Consider the following 19541-nt stretch of genomic DNA (forward strand, 5'->3'; position numbering starts at 1 on the left):
TGATTCATGAAATGATGTGGATATGTTATGGCGTCAGAGCTCTTAATTCCAGGCAATATCCTGGAAAATCTCTGTAACTTCTCTGGCACTATCACATTTTCTCCATACTATGGTGAACAGAACTGCATACAATATTTAAGATAAAGTGGGAGCATAAATTCCCATCTCAATGAAATCTTGTTTCCTGTAGAACCAAATCCCCCCATTGATGAAGTAATCAACACACCTGGTGTTGTGGAAAGATTTGTGGAATTCTTGAAAAAAAAAGAAAATTGCACACTACAGGTACATTTTACAATCTTATGCTTTTGATTTTACATAATGTTTGATGCTAATAGCTAGTGCTAAAGAGAAGGATTGCTTTAATGAATGGTTTACTGCTCTTGACTGAGGTTGGTTGCTGTGGCCAATGGCTCAAAGCCAAGTGCAGGGCCTCAGCAGAGGTGAACTGAGGTGATTCATCTGGGCCAATCGAGCAAAGGTTGGGGCGAGTCCAGGCGGGCTGCCTGGACTGCGGCATCTGGTGATTTAGGTGGGCCAATCATAAGGGTCACCTTGATGACTTGGGGTGAGTCTTTGACTTTGATTGGCAGGCAGTGTGTCCTCCGAACAGGAGCGCAGCAGTGCCACTCGATGGTGGATGCTGCCTCTCCATTACACTGATGCTCAGATAGATCAAGGATATCTTCTTTCTTTGGCTTGGCTTCGCGGACGAAGATTTATGGAGGGGTAATGTCCACATCAGCTGCAGGCTCGTTTGTGGCTGACAAGTCCGATGCTGGACAGGCAGACACGGTTGCAGCGGTTGCAAGGGAAAATTGGTTGGATGGGGTTGGGTGTTGGGTTTTTCCTCCTTTGTCTATTGACAGTGAGGTGGGCTCTGCGGTCTTCTTCAAAGGAGGTTGCTGCCCGCCGAACTGTGAGGTGCCAAGATGCACGGTTTGAGGCGATATCAGCCCACTGGCGGTGGTCAATGTGGCAGGCACCAAGAGCTTTCTTTAGGCAGTCCTTGTACCTCTTCTTTGGCGCACCTCTGTCTCGGTGGCCAGTGGAGAGCTCGCCATATAACATGATCTTGGGAAGGCGATGGTCCTCCATTCTGGAGACGTGACCTACCCAGCGCAGTTTGATCTTCAGCAGCGTGGATTCGATGCTGTCGGCCTCTGCCATCTCGAGTACTTCGATGTTGGAGATGAAGTTGCTCCAATGAATGTTGAGGATGGAGCGGAGACAATGCTGGTGGAAGCGTTCTAGGAGCGGTAGGTGAAGCCGGTAGAGGACTCATGATTCGGAGCCAAACAGGAGTGTGGGAATGACAACGGCTCTGTATATGCTAATCTTTGTGAGGTTTTTCAGTTGGTTGCTTTTCCAGACTCTTTTGTGTAGTCTTCCAAAGGCACTATTTGCCTTGGCGAGTCTGTTGTCTATCTTGTTGTCGATCCTTACATCCGATGAAATGGTGCAGCCGAGATAGGTAAACTGGTTGACTGTTTTGAGTTTTGAGTGCCCAATGGAGATGTGGGGGGGGGGGGGGGCTGGTAGTCATGGTGGGGAGCTGGCTGATGGAGGACCTCAGTTTTCTTCAGGCTGACTTCCAGGCCAAACATTTTGGCAGTTTCCGCAAAACAGGATGTCAAGCGCTGAAGAGCTGGCTCTGAATGGGCAACTAAAGTGGCATCGTCTGCAAAGAGTAGTTCACGGCAAGTTGCTCTTGTGTCTTGGTGTGAGCTTGCAGGCACCTCAGATTGAAGAGACTGCCATCCGTGCGGTATCAGATGTAAACAGCGTCTTCATTGTTGAGGTCTTTAATGGCTTGGTTCAGCATCATGCTGAAGAAGATTGAAAAGAGGGTTGGTGCGAGAACGCAGCCTTGCTTCATGCCATTGTTAATGGAGAAGGGTTCAGAGAGCTCATTGCTGTATCTGACCCGACCTTGTTGGTTTTCGTGCAGTTGGATAACCATGTTGAGGAACTTTGGGGGGCATCCGAGGCGCTCTAGTATTTGCCAAAGCCCTTTCCTACTCACAGTGTCGAAGGCTTTGGTGAGGTCAACAAAGGTGATGTAGAGTCCTTTGTTTTGTTCTCTGCACTTTTCTTGGAGCTGTCTGAGGGCAAAGACCATGTCAGCAGTTCCTCTGTTTGCGCGAAAGCCGCACTGTGATTCTGGGAGAACATTTTCAGCGACACTAGGTATTATTCTATTTAGGAGAATCCTAGCGAAGATTTTGCTTGTAATGGAGAGCAGCGTGATTCCCCTGTAGTTTGAGCAGTCTGATTTCTCGTCTTTGTTTTTGTACAGGGTGATGATAATGGCATCAGAAAGGTCCTGAGGCATCTTTCCTTGGTCCCAGCAGAGCTTGAAAAACTCATGCAGTTTGGCATGCAGAGTTTTGCCGCCAGCCTTCCAGACCTCTGGGGGGGATTCCATCCATACCTGCTGCTTTGCCACTTTTCAGTTGTTCATTTGCCTTATATGTCTCTTCCCAGGTGAGGAACTCATCCAGCTCTAGCCTTAAGGGCTGTTGAGGGAGCTGGAGCATTTATATATGTGACCTTTAACAAAGATTCAGCAACCATCTTTGTAACCATCTGGTTACAGAGTGGACAGAAAAACAAACCTCACCACTATCCTCTTAACAACAAGATCTGCAGCTGGAATATATTGTATTCAGATTTTGATATTCAGTGCATTTTGAACCTGGTGTTGCAGGTTTCATGCTGTTTCTATTTGTGATTTTCTCTGCATAATGTCAGAAGTAATAGTAATGCTGTAATTGAAATCCTGGGTGGCAGAGCATTATTAAAGATTGCTATCCACTCAACTTACAGCTGGTCTGAAATACACAAAAGCAGGGAGTGCTGGAAATGTTCAGCACACAGTATCGGTGGAGAGGGAACTAGTATCTCAAGTCACAATGCACAAAGTCGTGAAGGAACTCAGCAGGTCAGGCAGCATCCATGGAAAGAAATAGACAGTTGATATTTTGGGCCAAAACCCTTCATCAGGAATGCAAACCACTGCAGAGTGTATCAGGTCAATGGTGAATGGAGAGTGCTGCAGCCTTGGGTTACAGGTACATAATTCCATGAAAGTGACAACACAGTCAGACAGGCATTTGGCACACTTGGCTTGATTGGACAGTGTGTTAAGTACAGGAGCAGGGATGTCAATTTCCAACCAGTGAGGTGACAATTGGACAATTATGAGCATCATCCAGCTTGCTGAACAATATCATTAAACTGGAAAGGATGCAAAAAAACATTTGCAAGAATGTTACTGGGATTGGCAGTAAGAGAGGCTAGACAGGCTGGGGCTTCTTGGAATGTAAGAGCTTTGGTGAGACCACAGGTTGAGGTTTATAAAATTATGAGTGGCCAAGTAACCTTTTTCCCAAGTTAGGAGAATCAATAATGACAGGGCATAGAATTAAGGTGAGAGGGGAACAGAGAGAGCGGGTAGTGGGTATATAGAAGATCTGCCAGAGGAAGTGTGCAGATGGGTACATGTAACATTGAAAGACACCTAGACAGGTTCATGGATAGAAAAGATTTAGAGGGGGATGGGCCAAACACAAGCCAATGGAGCTGGCTTGGGTAGACAGCTTGATTGGCATGGATGTTAGACTGAAGGGCTTGTTTTTGAGCTCTAAAACTCAGACTCGTAACCTTTCACGTGATGAACGATTTGAGGTGAAGCATTGACCTTGTTTCCTACTCCAGAATCATTGTTTGACCTGTTGGGCTTTATCAGCATTTATGTTTTTGTTTTGTTTGCTGAAGTCTGAAGCTCTGCACAAATTAATAACACAAGTGTTGACCAAAAGAAACTACACTTATACAATGGACTATACTCTCTTGAATGCGATACATCAAGCATTACAAGGGCAGAGAAGTGACAGTTGAATACAAAATAGGTGTAACGCTCGGTGAGAATACCAGAAACAAAGGAACACACACGGAGTTGGACGACTATCTGTGATAAATCAGAATTGTTGAACAGAAACTTGTTGAAAACCTATGAATCTGAGAGGATGATAGATCTTCAAAAGTGCCAGTATTTTGATGGCTCTTTCAGGAATGGGATTAAGGGGATCCTATTCAGGTTGGTTGCCTGTTACTAGTGTGCTCCACAGGGTTCAGTGTTGGGGCAGCTTCTTTTAACATAGTATATAAATGATTTGGATTATGGGATGGATAACTTTGTGCTAAATTTGCAGATGCCACCAAAATAGATGGTAGAGATGGTGGTGCTAAGGACATGGAAAGGCTGCAGAGAGAATTGGAGAATGGGCAAAGAGATGGCTGTTTGAATAAAGTTATGTTTGAATAAAATGGCATCACTGAGAATGAAGAGCTGGGGTTTTTTTATTTTTTTAAATTTTTCACACTATGAACCATGTTAACCAAAATACACATAAACATTTCCCTAATTTTCTCCCCTTTTTCCCCTCCCTTCCCTCCCTCCTTCCCACCCCCCTCCAAACCCATTAAACGCTCAACATATACAACACAATAAACCCATTAAACAATGTCATTACACAATGAAAATAAACAAGAAAATTGTGTCATCTACTGTTACACACTGGGTCCGTTCATTTCGTCTTCTTCTCATTCTATTATTTGAGGGGGTGGAGGTCCGAGGCAAGCCCTCTATGTTATGTTCCATCTACGGTTCCCAAATTTGTTCAAATAATGTGACTTTATTTTTTTTAATTGTAAATGTTATTTTTTCCAGTGGAATACATTTATTCATTTCTATGTACCATTGCTGTACTCTCAGGCTCTCTTCTGATTTCCAAGTTGACATTATACATTTTTTTGCTACAGCTAAGGCTATCATAATAAATCTTTTTTGCGCTTCATCCAGTTTGAAGCCTAATTCTTTCCTTCTTATATTACTTAGAAGAAAGATCTCTGGATTTTTTGGTATGTTGCTTTTTGTGATTTTATTTAATACCTGATTTAGATCTTCCCAAAACTTTTCCACTTTCTCACATGCCCAAATTGCATGTACTGTTGTTCCCGTTTCCTTCTTACAGCGAAAACATCTATCTGATAATGTTGGATCCCATTTATTTAACTTTTGGGGTGTGGTATATAGCCTGTGCAACCAATTATATTGTATCATGCGTAACCTCGTGTTTATTATATTTCTCATAGTTCCAGAGCATACCTTTTCCCATATTTCATTTTTTATCTTTATGTTTAAATCTTTTTCCCACTTTTGTTTGGGTTTATAGCTTATTTCATCATTTTCTTTCTCTTGCAGCTTAATGTACGTGTTTGTTATAAATCTTTTAATTATCATTGTGTCTGTAATCACATATTCAAAGCTGCTTCCTTCTGGTAATATCAGTCTGCTTCCCAGTTTGTCCTTTAAGTCGGTTTTCATTTGGTGGTATGCAAACATTGTACCATGAGTTATTCCACATTTGTACTTCATTTGTTCAAATGATAATAAATTATTTCCCAAAAAACAATTTTCTATTCTTTTAATCCCTTTTCTCTCCCATTCTCTAAAGGAAAGGTTATCTATTGTGAAAGGGATTAGTTGATTTTGCGTCAATAATAATTTTGGTAGTTGGTAATTTGTTTTTTTTCCTTTCTACGTGAATCTTCTTCCAAATGTTGAGCAGATGGTGCAGTACTGGTGAACTTCTATATTGCACCAATTTTTCATCCCACTTATAAAGTATATGTTCTGGTACCTTCTCCCCTATTTTATCTAGCTCTATCCTGGTCCAATCTGGTTTTTCCCTTGTTTGATAAAAATCTGATAGATATCTTAATTGTGCTGCTCTATAATAATTCTTAAAGTTTGGTAGCTGCAAACCACCTTGTTTGTACCATTCTGTTAATTTATCTAGTGCTATCCTCAGTTTCCCCCCTTTCCATAAGAATTTCCTTATTATTTTCTTTAGCTCATTGAAGAATTTCTCTGTTAAGGGAATTGGTAATGATTGAAATAGGTATTGTATCCTTGGAAAGATATTCATTTTAATCCAATTTACCCTTCCTATCAGTGTTAGTGGTAAATCTTTCCAATGTTCTAAGTCATCTTGTAACTGAGAATGAAGAGCTGGTTGATGTAATTCACCATTGGCTCCCTGTTTAGTAAGAGTCTTTATTAGTATATTATTGAGTATATTAGTAAGGCTTTTTCTGTGAACTTGGAGAGGGAAGGGTTAATTATCTATAACGTTATTGTTCATCTTTCGGGCAGCTCTGTGGAGGGGAGGAACCTGCAGATGCAGCAACAGTTAAATGTTTTCAAATAATGTGACTGAAAATAAAGTAAAATGCTTTAAGGTTTATAAAATATATACTGCAAGTGAAATTTGTTCCGTTTAAGTACAGTATAGCATTTTTGTCTTTTAAATTGTTTATTCTTAATGCAGGTGTATTAGTTAGGCATTGTAAGAGTGAGTCTCAAGTAATATCCAGCATCTACCAATCCCCTGAGGTGTCAGATACCAGGGGTTTTACTGTAGTTAAACATTTACTGACAGAGAGTGGGCGTGGCCATGCTGGACGGCTGAGCAGATGTTCTTCTCCGAGCTCTCCGAAGTTATCAAAAGATGACAAAAAAGTGATTTTGACAGAATTTTTTACTGGAAAAGCTGTGGATATATCTTCTGAAAAAAACTGTTGAAGGATGACTGGAAGATCGCATGGAAAAAAAACAAAATGAACGATGGAATACGCTCTGGCTTCGCCAGCCGCTCCAATGGAGAGTATGGATGGAGGTGCCTCATCTTCCCAATGAACACTAGATCTGGAAACTCTGTTGCAAGAATTCAGAGGTCTGGGACAACATTTCACAAATGTGGAGACTACTATTAAAGAGCTTATACTTCAGTGAAAGAGGTGAGTGGTCATTAGCAATTTAACTGAAAGAATGAATAGCGGTGAAAGAGATCTCAGCAAACATGACAAACAAATTGAAGAATTGAAAAAGCAAGCCGAAAAATGGGTGACAGTTAAGCAACATCTTCTGGACAAACTGGATCATAGGGAGAACTTCAGACGGAGGATCAATGTGAGAATAGTCAGCCTGAGAGAAGGTGCAGAAGGCAGAGATGCTGCAAAATTCTTTGAGACTTGGATTCCTCAAGTCCTTCGCACCGAGGAACTCAGAAAACTAGTCCATATTGAACATACTCACCGAATGCTTGGACAAAGGAGAATAGGAGAAGCACGCCCTCAACTCATTTTTGTGAGATTGCTGAGCTTCAAGGGTAGAGAGATTATCCTGAGAGATGCTTATGAAAATACATGAAATTCTTGTTTCCCAATAAGGTGGGAAAATGCAGAGATCATGTGTTTTCAGGACTTCAGCAATATGGTAATTCAGAAAAGAAGAATTTGACATGGTCAAGAGGTAGCTCTGTGAAAAGAACTTTAAGTACATGATGTTGCACCCAGCGATGTTGGGAGTGGAAATCTCTGAAGGTAACAGAAGATATTTCAAATTGAAAGACAAGGCTGAAGAGTTTATTCGACAACTATTAAGAAGAGCAAGAAAAGGAAGAAAGACAAGAGAAAGGATTGGTATAAATAAGATATTTTATGGACATAGTAAAGTTTTTTGTGAAGGTCATCTTAATTTTATTAAGAAATGTTAAAGTTTTATCCTATCTACGTTTCTCGGGGAGTTTGGAGAGTGGAAAGAAGGTAATGAAGGTAACAGTACAGTGCAACTCTGATTTCAGGGGGGGGGGGTAATGGCATCTGTAGGGGAGTTTAGTTTCTAAGATGGTGCTTTAGGGTGGGATTCTTCTTCTTCCTCATCCCTGGAGGCTTTTATGGGCTTTTTTTAGGTGGGCCTTGAGGACTTTCTTGTTGACGTCACTTGCAGAGCGGAGGTTGCGTAATTTTTAGAGTGAGGGTACAGATCATGAAACTGTTTACATATTTATTTATATGCACAGAATTTATAATACGCTGCTATGGCAAAGACATTGAAGTTTATGTTTTAATGCTAATGGCTTGAATAGAAGAGTCAAAAGAAAAAAAGAATACTTACATATTTAAAAAGATAAAAATCCAATGTGGCATTTCTCCAAGAAACACAAGAACATGATAAACTGAAGCAGTTATAAGGGGGAGGGGGCAGATATTTTCTTCATCATTTAATTCAAAAGCAGTGGGAGTGGCAATCTTAATTAATAAAAATGTTCCGATTACCATAGAAAATATTTCCATGGACCAAGCGGGTAGATATTTAATGATAAATGGCAAACTTTATTTAGAATCTTGGATGTTGATGAATATCTACACCCCAAATTATGACGACGAGGCCTTTATGAAGGATTTGTTTCTAAAGGGAAAGCAAAATATATTGATTGGTGGAGACTTTAAATTTTGTTTGGATCCAATTCTCGATAAATTGGCAAAAGCAGTAACAAGAGCTAAGGTGGCTAAGTTAACTTTTTCATATATGAAAGTCTTAAATTTGATGGATGTGTGGAGGGAGTCCAATCCAAAGGAAAGTGATTACTCATTTTATTCAAAAACATGATTCACATACAGAATAGACTTGTTGTGTTTGAAGGACAGAGTAGTAAAAACAGAATTCTTACCCAGGTTACATTGGATCCTTCGCCGCTAACTCTAATTATGCAAATATCAGAGAAACAGGAAAGCAAATATAGATGGCAATTAAATATGATGTTGCTAAAAAGGAAGGATTTTAGACAATTTATAAGATGGCAGATTGAATTTTTTTGTGAAACAAATTTGGGATCGACAGATAATAGTTTTTTTAATATGAGATACATTAAAGGCATACTTAAGAGGACAAATCATGTCATTTACAAAAAAAGATCGAAAGAGAATTTAATGATTCATTTGATAAAGATCTGGCAAGATATTACTGACAATATAGAAAGGAAAACTGGAATATCTTTAAGATCTCCATTATAATAATCCAATATTGCCTATGATAATGAGAAATAGGATTTTAAATATCTGGTCACAGAAATGGATTTTATATATTGCTGACTGCTACAAAGATGGGGATTTAATGTCATTTGAACAAATAAAATAAGCTTATGGTGTTCCAAATGGCACTTTTCTTTGTTATTTACAACTAAGGACTTTTCTAGGAGAAACTTGGGAAAATGATATGACTCCTGAAATTAGTCATTTGGAATGTACATTATGGATGGGTAGAATACCTAAATTGATTATTTGAATATATCATTGCCCTGAAAATGGACAGGAAGAAGTCTGGAATACATAGGTCAAGAGAAAAATGGGAAGCAGATCTAGCAGTGAACATATCAGAACAATCTTGGGCTGAATGGTGTAAAGATGAGGTAACTTCAATTATCAGTGCAAGGTATGGTTTGGTGCAACATAATTTTTTGCATCAATTATATTTGGTTCTGCAAAGATTGCACAAATCAAACTCAGAAATATCAGACAGATACTTCAATGCGAAATAGAGGAAGGAATGTTTCTACATTCTGTGTGGTCATGTGTGGTCAAAGAGTGTCAGAAGTCTTAACAAAGATTACTAGAGTTAATTTTCCTGGTTCCTGGAATTATATATATTGGGGAATTTTACAATAAAATTGTAACATTTTATTACAAACCTAATGTAAAACAGAATATCAAATATCGTTTATTAAAATTACACTGGCGATAGCCAAGAAATATGTGGCAGTCACATGGAAGTCAAATACACTGATCTCTATGGCAAAATGGATATCAGAAATGGACATTTGCATCCCTATGGAAAAGATCACTTAAAACAAACATGATATATTCCTCAAGACCTGGCAAATGTATTTGAATAATATTGGTGCATAAGTATAATCTATTCTCTTTGGCTTGGCTTCGCAGATGAAGATTTATGGAGGGGTAATGTCCACGTCAGCTGCAGGCTCGTTTGTGGCTGACAAGTCCGATGCAGGACACGCAGACACGGTTGCAGCGGTTGCAAGGGAAAATTGGTTGGTTGGGGTTGGGTGTTGGGTTTTTCCTCCTTTGTCTTTTGTCAGTGAGGTGGGCTCTGAGCTCTTCTTCAAAGGACGTTGCTGCCTGCCAAACTGTGAGGCACCAAGATGCACGGTTTGAGGTGATATCAGCCCACTGGCGGTGGTCAACGTGGCAGGCACCAAGAGATTTCTTTAGGCAGTCCTTGTACCTCTTCTTTGGTGCACCTCTGTCACGGTGGCCAGTGGAGAGCTCGCCATATAACACGATCTTGGGAAGGCGATGGTCCTCCATTCTGGAGACGTGACCTACCCAGCGCAGTTGGATCTTCAGCAGCGTGGATTCGATGCTGTCAGCCTCTGCCATCTCGAGTACTTCGATGTTAGGGATGAAGTCGCTCCAATGAATGTTGAGGATGGAGCGGAGACAACGCTAGTGGAAGCGTTCTAGGAGCCGTAGGTGATGCCGGTAGAGGACTCATGATTCGGAGCCAAACAGGAGTGTGGGTATGACAACGGCTCTGTATACGCTAATCTTTGTGAGGTTTTTCAGTTGGTTGTTTTTCCAGACTCTTTTGTGTAGTCTTCCAAAGGCGCTATTTGCCTTGGCGAGTCTGTTGTCTATCTCGTTGTTGATCCTAGCATCCGATGAAATGGTGCAGCCGAGAGATAGGTAAACTGGTTGACCATTTTGAGTTTTGTGTGCCCGATGGAGATGTGGGGGGGCTGGTAGTCATGGTGGAGAGCTGGCTGATGGAGGACCTCAGTTTTCTTCAGGCTGACTTCTAGGCCAAACATTTTGGCAGTTTCCGCAAAACAGGTATGATCTTCCCTCAATTTTATACTATTTTTATTTTTTTTAGTTTAATAGTCTGTAAGCTCTGGCAGTGGACAGAAAGACCCTATATCCATTTATCCTGCTTAAGTTAAGGAAAAGGAGGTAGCAGAGGGAGGGGGGAGGGTGCTTGAATGTTTATTGCTTGGATTTTTTTTGCTTGATTTTTGTTACAAATATTTATGAAAATTTGTATTTTTTAAGAAGGATTTTTATCTTGTATGTAAGCAGCATATAGGCTATTTTATTATATTTATGTAAAAGATGTATATTTGATATATGTTTGAAAATTACTGACAGTTACTTGAACATTTTGTGTGCATTTCTCTTCTCTTCACACATTTACTTTTGGAGCTGGAGGTGAGTAATCCAATGCGATTTGCTTTTGGAAATTAATATTGGTTCAGAATATTACTGGAGTACCTTCAACACATAATCTGTATCAGGTAACTTTATTTTCTTTGACATAGACTAAAATAAAATTCCAGTTTTCTCTTTTTTTCTTTTCAAGTTTGAAGCAGCATGGGCTTTGACAAATATAGCTTCAGGTACATCTCTCCAGACCAAAGTGGTAATAGAGGCTGGTGCTGTCCCAATTCTTATTGAGCTGCTAAACTCTGAATATGAAGATGTACAAGAACAGGTAAGATACTATATTTCATTTTAATTGACGTTTTTGCATCACAAAGACCAAGCCTTATATTTATATTGCCCATGTTTCTGTCTCCTGAGAGAGACCATTAACCTACTGTGCCCAGGACAGCTCCTTGTAAAAGGTGTCTAGGTGGCCGATCCCCATGCTGTTTAATTTTCCTTGTTTCTTTTTTAAATTTACTATTCTATTTTTGCCAATCGTCTGGTTAATATGAGTTAAACATGAAAATCTGCAGCCACTGTGATTGCAGTAAAAACACACCGAAATGCTGGAGAAACCTTCTGCTGATTCTTTGAAGAAGGGCTCAGGTCCAAAACATTGCCAATATATCTTTGTGTCCTACTTAAACTGAAGGACCGGCTGAGTCCCTACAGCATTTCAATGTATTTTTACTTTTGGTTAATATTCCTTGCTATTTATTCTTTTGTTATTGCTAGAAAATATTGATCTATTCAAATGATGTAATATTAGATTTGTCCAGCAAATGGACCAATCAGCCCTCTATGACAATGCCAACATTTTTACCCAACTGCACTGATCCCATTTATACATATACTGTAAGTTTTTCCTATTGAAAGATTTTGTCCAAGTGTCTCTTATGTCGTAATTATATCTGAATGCTCCACCACCTCTTCTGCCAGAGAATTTCGGATATCAACCATTCTTTTAGAAAAATCTTAAATCCACTTTAAAATTCTGACCTTTGAACTTAAACTTTTGCCCTTTTTTTTTGGATACCCAGATATTATGTTGCCTCCCTGGATTGTATGTAGTGTCCCTGGTGCCAAGGTCCAAGATATCTTGGATCGAGTTCATGGCATTCTCAGGAAGGAGGGTGAGAACCCAGATGCCGTGCTCCATGGAGGGACCAATGATGTGGGTAGGAAGGGTGAGGAGGTCCTGCAAGGAGAGTTCAGGGAGTTAGGTTCTAGGTTGAAGAACAGGACCTCCAGGGTTCTGATTTCAGGATTGCTGCCCGTGCCACATGCCACTGAGGTTAGCAATAGGAGGATAGTGCAGCTTAACATATGGTGAAAGAAGGAGTTTATGGATCATTGGGCTCTCTTCCAGGGAAGATGGAACCTGTTCTGATGAGAAAATTTGCATCTGAACTAGAGAGGGATGAATATCCTTGCAGGAAGGGTTGCTCGTGTTGCTCCGGGGTTTAAACTAGTTTTGCAGGGGGATGAAAATCAGAGTGCCAAAGCAGATAGAGGAGTGGAGGAGAAAAAAGATGATGCACAAGTTGCACGTGATGTTAGAAGTCAATGGGTTAAACGTGGTGGAAATGCTCTCAGGTGCATCTATTTCAAGGAAAGGAGTATTGTAGGAAAGGCAGATGAGCTTAGAGAGTGGATTGGCACATGAAATTATGACATTGTGGTCATTAGGGAAACTTAGTTGAAGGAGGGGCAGGACTGGCAGTTCAGTGTTCTTGGCTTCTGTTGCTTTAGACGTGATAGAATGGGGGAATGAAAGAGGGAGGCATGGCATTCCACTTCAGGGAAAATATTACAGCTGTGCTCAGGCAGGACAGCTCACAGGGTTCATCTATTGAGGCTATATGTGTGTGGAGCTGAGGAATGAGAAAGGTACGACCACACTCATGGTATTGTATTATAGACTGCCCAATAGCGAAAAATTGAGGAACAAATCTGTAGAGAGATAGCGGACAATTGGAGGAAACACAAGGTTGTGATAGTAGGAGATAGTTATTTTCTATTTATTGACTTGGACTCCCATACTGTAAAAGGGCTGGTTGGCTTGGAGTTTGTCAAATGTGTGCAGGAAAATTTGTCACATGTGGGAAGTCATGGAGTCTTCTAACCTCCCGGATGTCCACACGTGCACTAAGTGTGCTGAGTTGCGGTGTCAAAGGGACCGAGTCAGGGACCTTGAGCTGCAGCTCGATTACCTTGTTTTGGTCAGGGAGAGTGAAGCCATCATAGATAGGAGTTATAGTCAGGAGGTCACACCTGGCCCAAGGGAGGAGGGGCAGTGGGTTACTGTTAGGAGGAGGAAAGAGAAAGGTCGGGCTCCAGAGAGAGCATCTGAGCCTGAAATCATCAGAAATTGGTACTCCTCCTTGAGTACTGAGGAAGGGGATAGTCAGGCTAAGGTAGGTGTAAAGGAAGTAATAGGAAGAATAGGGCAATAGTTATAGGGGACTCGATGGTGAGGCGGACGGACAGAGGTTTTTGTGGACGAGATAAAGAAAACCGGAGGGTGGTTTACCTCCCTGGTGCCAGGGATCGGGATGTGGCTACATGTGTCCAGAACATCCTAAAGGGGGAAGGGAAAGAGCCTGAGGTTGTGGTTCACGTCGGTACCAATGACATTGGTAGGAAGGAAGAAGTGGTCCTGCAAAATGAATATAAGGAGTTAGGCAGGGAGCTCAGAAGAAGGTCAACTAAGGGTGTCATCTCTGGATTACTTCCTGTGCCACGCGATTGTGAAGGCAAAAATAGAGTCACGTGGAGATTGAATGTGAGGCTGAAGGGGTGGAGTAAAAGACAGGGTTTTAAGTTCTTGGACCACTGGAACTGTTTCTGGGGGGAGATGAGACCTATACTGGAAGGATGGGTTACATCTAAATCCCAGAGGTGCCAGTCTCCTGGCGGGGGCATTTGCTAGGGCTTTAAACTAGTAAGGTTGATGACAAGGGTTCATGTCAGGGAGGATAACAAGAACAGAGTCTTTAGGCAAAGAAAAAAAGGCTTTTTCACACAATCTGGAGGTGGAACAGCAGCAGGTAATAAATAGTGGCCATAGTAACAATTGTAGAGAAGGTGAGAGGCAAAAAGTTAAATGTGGTAGATCTCTGAGATGCATTTATTTCAATACAAGGAGGGTGGTAAACAAGGTGGATGAACTAATGGTGTGGATTGACACGTGACATTATGATGTGATAGCAATTTGTGAGACATGGTTGAAGGAAGGTTGTGACTGGCAGTTAAATATTCCAGGATTTTGCTGCTTTAGACATGACAGAATTGGCGAGGTATAAGGGGGAGGTGTGGCGTTGCTTGTCAGGGAAGATATAACAGCAGTGCTGGGGCAAGTTAACCTGGAGGACTCATCGCAGGAGGCTTTGTGGGTTGAACTAAAAAATAAGAAAGGTGAGGCCACAAATATAGGGATATATTATAGGCTGCCAAAAGAGGATAGGGAACTGGAAGAGCAAATGTGCAAGGAAATAGCTGAGATGAGTAGTAGAAATAAGGTTGTGATAGTTGGGGATTTCAATTTTCCTAACATTGATTGGGAAACACAATCAGAGAGAGCAAGATGGCTTAGACTTTGTACAATGTGTTCAGGATTGCTTTTTACAGCAGTATATTGAGGTGCCTACTAGAGAGGAGGCAGTGTTAGATCTATTGTTAGGGAACGGTATAGGGCAGGTGACGGAACTGTGTGTTGGTGAGAACTTTGGATCCAGTGATCCAGTGATCATTAGCTTCAACTTAAATATGGAAAGGGATAGGTCAGGACCGAGGTTGAAGGTCTTCGAGTGGGGGAAGGCCAGATTCGAAGAAATAAGAAGGGATTTGCAGAAAATTGTATGGGCTGATCTTTTTTTCAGGAAAGGATGTAGAGGAGATTTGGAGGGTATTTAAAGAAGAGATATTGAGAGTGCAGGATCTTTACATGCCAGTCAGATCAAAAGGCAAGGGCAAAAGTTCAAAGGAACTGTGGTTTTCTGGAAAAATTAGGAAGTTGGTTCAAGATAAGAGAGGGGCATTTACTAAATTTAAGAAGCAAAAAAATAATAAGATATATGATTATTAAGTAGATTGCAGAAAAAACCTTAAGAAAGAGATTAGAAAGGCAAAAAGAAGGTTTGAGGCGTCAATAGCTGATAAGGTAAATGTAAATCCTAAGGGTTTTTACAGATATGCAAATCATAAAATGAGGGTTAAGCATAGAATAGGACCGCTGGGAAATGAGAGCGGTGAACTGTGCGAGGAACCATATCAGATGGGAGAGATATTAAATGATTTTTTTCTCATCTATGTTCATGAAGGAAAAGGACATTGGACTATGTGAGATAAATGAGGCAAATGGCTTAGTCATGGAAAAGACAGGGATTAGTAAAGAGAGGGTTTTGGAGCTTCTAGGGTCAGTAAAAGTGGATAAGTCTCCTGGTTCCAATAATTTACCTACCACTGACATCAGGCTAGTTATAGCCTTTTCCCCAGAATAGGTGAATCTAAAATTAGTAGGCATAGAGTTAATGTGAAAAAGGAAAGATTTAAGAGGGACTTGAGGAGCACATCTTCATACAGAGGGTGGTGGGAATATGGAGAATGCTGCTAAAGAAAATGGTAGAGCGGGACAATTGTAATGTTCGAAAGGCAGTTGCGTGGCACTTGGACTAAAAATATTTCGAGGTCTATGGGCCAAATACAACAAACTAGACTTGCTTAGCCAATGTTTCTCTGCTGTGGGACTTGAACTCAAATAAAAATGAATCAAATCCTTTTTGATTTCCAACAGAATCGTCCTTCTTCTGATGTGAGACTCAATAGCCAAGTTTTCTGGCTTATCTCTGCTGCAAGAAGATGCAAATATTTCTGTCAGGGCCGTGTCAATCTTCTCCATTGTTTCCTATAGCAATCTGCAATCGATCTCATTAGGCCCTGAGGAATTTATTAACCAATTCGTGTCCCGTGACATCTCAACTTCCTTTTCCCGATCTTCTTCTATCTGGCTATCAAACCCATAGGATGATGATGGTTCCTTTCAGTCAGTTTGTGGGATTTGATACAAGGATACCCCACTCCTCAGAAAGGAACAGCATGTGCATGAATGGATTTAGGTGAGATAGGGTTGCACAGGTCCAGACCCACTCTTTCAACTCCCTTCCTGGATCCAGCAGCATGGTGAGGTCCAAGATGGCTGGTGAAAGCCGATGCACAAAATTATGCAGGCACCTCTCAGAACTCACTTTCTCTAGTGTCCTTCTCCTTGTAAAAACAGATGAGAAATAGTCATATAGTATCTCACCCACAAAGGACCTGCTGCTTCCCTACTGCCCTCTTGCTCTTGATGTATTTGCAGGATTATCAAGATTATTATGATAAGGTGATGAGCAAGTACCAAAGGGATTAGCTCTTATAGACTTATGAAAGAAAAGTGGCATTGACAAACTTGGAATTATTTGAGGATGAAACTGGTAGATAAGAAAGAAAAAAAAAAGATTTCAAGCCAATTTGGATGAAATCCCATATATGACATTGTGTGAAAGTAAAGCATATAGAATTGGACAAAAACTCTGCAGTATTTTGACAAATTGCTTAAAAACACAGGAGACAAGGAATAAATGGGTCTATTCTCGTAAATCCATTAACCTGATCACCTCAGTGTCCTCGGCATCACTCAAAAGGAGATTTTTCTCTTTGTCCTATCCAGATACTCCATACTTTAAAATAGATGTATCGATATTCTCTGTTTCTGTTTCCCTCAAACTTTAATTCTTTTTCCTTTTTCCATTGACTATTTCCTGTATTTTCTGCTCTTAATTCTGGGTCCTCTCATCTTTCCACCAAACTAAATTTCTGGTATTATTCAAGAAATTTTGTCCCGACACCTTGTTAATATTTCAAAATTGTGGAACCCAGAACACTTGTATTGGAAGGATGGGTTGCTTTAGATATCCCTTCAATTCTTGTAGGATAGCACAGATAATGTAGTGAGTCTGCACGTTCTCCCCATGTCTGTGTGGGTTTCCTCTGGGTGGTCTGGTTTCCTCCCATGTTCCAAAAATCTATGGGGTTTAATTGGTCACAAGTGTGTATTTGGGCAGTGCAGGCTTGTGTGCTGGAAGGGGCTGTGATGGTGCAGTATATATATTCAAAAAGAAATCTACATTAAATTGTATTCCTTTTTGTTTAGAATAAGGTAAATTGGCCAATGCTATAGTTTGTGATACTTTTTACAACATATCTGCCTTTTAATGAAAAATTATCTTTTGCTTTCAAGTTTGAATTTGTTTCCTAGGCAGTTTGGGCCTTGGGGAACATTGCAGGTGATAGTGAAATGTGCAGGGACTTCGTCCTTCACTGTGGCATCCTTCCACCTTTGTTGCAGTAAGTATTTGTATTTGTCAGAACTTTTCACAAGAAATATGAGGAATTAATTAGCAGCTGGGCAGGAGTGAAAAATCATGTTGCCTTTAGGCCAACGAATTTCATTGTGAAATATATGGTTTAAAGCTTGAGTTGTCGTTCAGTTAAATTATAAGTGGAGTAAAAGTCAATTAACTTTTTTTCTTTGACCAGGATTTGAGATTCTATAAAATGTGTGAATATGGATTAGGAACTCACAGTAAAATATTAGTATACATGTTCAAGAAGCTGTGTGGGGTTATTTCATGAAATATCCTTTCTGGTACATTTTTCTCTTTAAACTTTAGCATATGTTATTGTCTGAAAAATGCACTAGTAATCTGATTATTCTAGCAGCTGCATAATTCTGCATTTCTTTTATGGTAGGCTCTTGTCAACATCTAACAGAGTCACAATGAGAAGGAATGCTGTCTGGGCACTGTCCAATTTGTGTAGAGGGAAAAATCCACCTCCTGATTTTGAAAAGGTAAATATCCTCCTTTATTTAGTTATATCACTATGTAGTTTAATTTAAATACTTACCAGGTGTATTTCCATGTTGTTATTGGCAGAACATTATCTCAAACACTTTGATAATACCCATGTCGCAAAGATATCTTCAATTTACAAAGCAACTGAAAGGTCTTCCCTTTTTACTTACAGGTATCACCATGTTTAGCTGTACTGTCCAGATTGCTGTTCAGCAGAGACCCTGATTTGCTTGCTGATGCTTGTTGGGCATTATCATACTTGTCAGATGGACCTAATGAGAAAATTCAAGCTGTTATTGATTCTGGGATTTGCAAACGATTAGTGGAACTCTTAATGTAAGTTTATTTACCAAGAGTGGCACTTTCTTGTGTGATCTCAGACAAGAGTCACAAATGTTTACTCATGGCAAGCTTCTAGACAAAGATTAGAAACATCAGCATTCAATGCTCGATGGGTTGAACCAAAACTTTATGAAGTAAAGCAATTATTAGCTTACTTCCATTTTATCTTCTCTTATTAAAGTCACAAAACCATTTCTAACTGTTTGTTCACGTACATTGTATTGTTTGGATTTTACCCCATTATGACTATTTGTGGGTCCACATGTCTTCTACGCAGCTGATAGTTTGCTTTATTTCTATCAGTTTTGGAAAGGTGAGGGTTAAGAATATTCTTTGCCAGATTGCCTGCTAAATTGGTCACGCCTTAAATAATCAAGATGGAAATGCTTGGCAAGTCAGACAGAGAGAGAAAAACAATGTTTTGAATTTCAAATGAAAGAATATTGATGTGAAATGTTAACTGTTTCTCTCCCCATTGCTTCCTGACTTGCTGTGTATTTTTGCCTTTGTTTCTATTTCAGATTTCCAGCAGCTGCTGTGTTTGGCTTCTTAGTTGTATCTTGTTTTTCTTCAAGCAACAAATTTTTTTTTATAAATAATTGGAGAAAGGGGACATATTGAGCAATATCTGTCCATTGTGATTTAAGTTTATTTGTCACAAAATTCCAAGTATAATGAGGATTTTCCTGCGAGCAGTCTGACAAGTTTCTCTAACATTCATACATCACCAGATCCAGATCCAACAGTGCCATGAAGTTTGCAATGACACAACAGTGGTTGGCCTCATCAGCAACAATGAAGCCAAATTTTGTGATGTGGTGCGAGAGTAACAACATGAGTCTCAATGAGGACAAGATGAAGGAGATGATCGTAGGCTTTAGGAAAATCAGGATGACCACCCTCCAAAACACATCAACAACTCTGTGGTAGATAGAGTGGAGAACACCAAGTTCCTTGCAGTTCACATAACTAGTGACCTACCAGACACACATCTCCTCACTTGTCAAGAAGGCACAATAGTGACTTCTTCCTGATAAGACTGAGCGTGCAAGGCTACTGGCCACCCATTATGTCAACCTTCTACAGGAGTTCTATCAAGAGTGTCCTGGCTAGCTGCATCACAGCGTGATACAGTTGCTGCAGAGAAAATGGATTGGAGGTCAATCCACA

At 40.3% G+C, this 19541-nt stretch overlaps 1 protein-coding gene and 1 long non-coding RNA gene across 5 annotated transcripts in view; both read left to right on the plus strand.

Moving 5' to 3' along the window:
- The window catches only part of LOC138741254 (importin subunit alpha-7), a 55648-nt gene that overhangs the window by 13283 nt on the left and 22824 nt on the right, over positions 1-19541 (plus strand). For all 4 annotated transcript variants that reach the window (XM_069895040.1, XM_069895043.1, XM_069895042.1 and 1 more), the window contains 5 exons: positions 191-285; positions 11288-11419; positions 17432-17520; positions 17926-18025; positions 18202-18365. In XM_069895040.1, the coding sequence (XP_069751141.1) occupies positions 191-285; positions 11288-11419; positions 17432-17520; positions 17926-18025; positions 18202-18365 (580 nt within the window). The remainder of the gene's footprint in view (positions 1-190; positions 286-11287; positions 11420-17431; positions 17521-17925; positions 18026-18201; positions 18366-19541) is intronic.
- LOC138741255 (uncharacterized) lies at positions 2301-4351 on the plus strand. The gene is made up of 2 exons (XR_011343429.1): positions 2301-2487; positions 4218-4351. It is a non-coding gene; the product is annotated as an uncharacterized lncRNA (long non-coding RNA).

This window comes from Narcine bancroftii, chromosome 8 (genome assembly GCF_036971445.1).
Source record: "Narcine bancroftii isolate sNarBan1 chromosome 8, sNarBan1.hap1, whole genome shotgun sequence".
In the NCBI taxonomy this organism is placed as follows: domain Eukaryota; kingdom Metazoa; phylum Chordata; class Chondrichthyes; order Torpediniformes; family Narcinidae; genus Narcine; species Narcine bancroftii.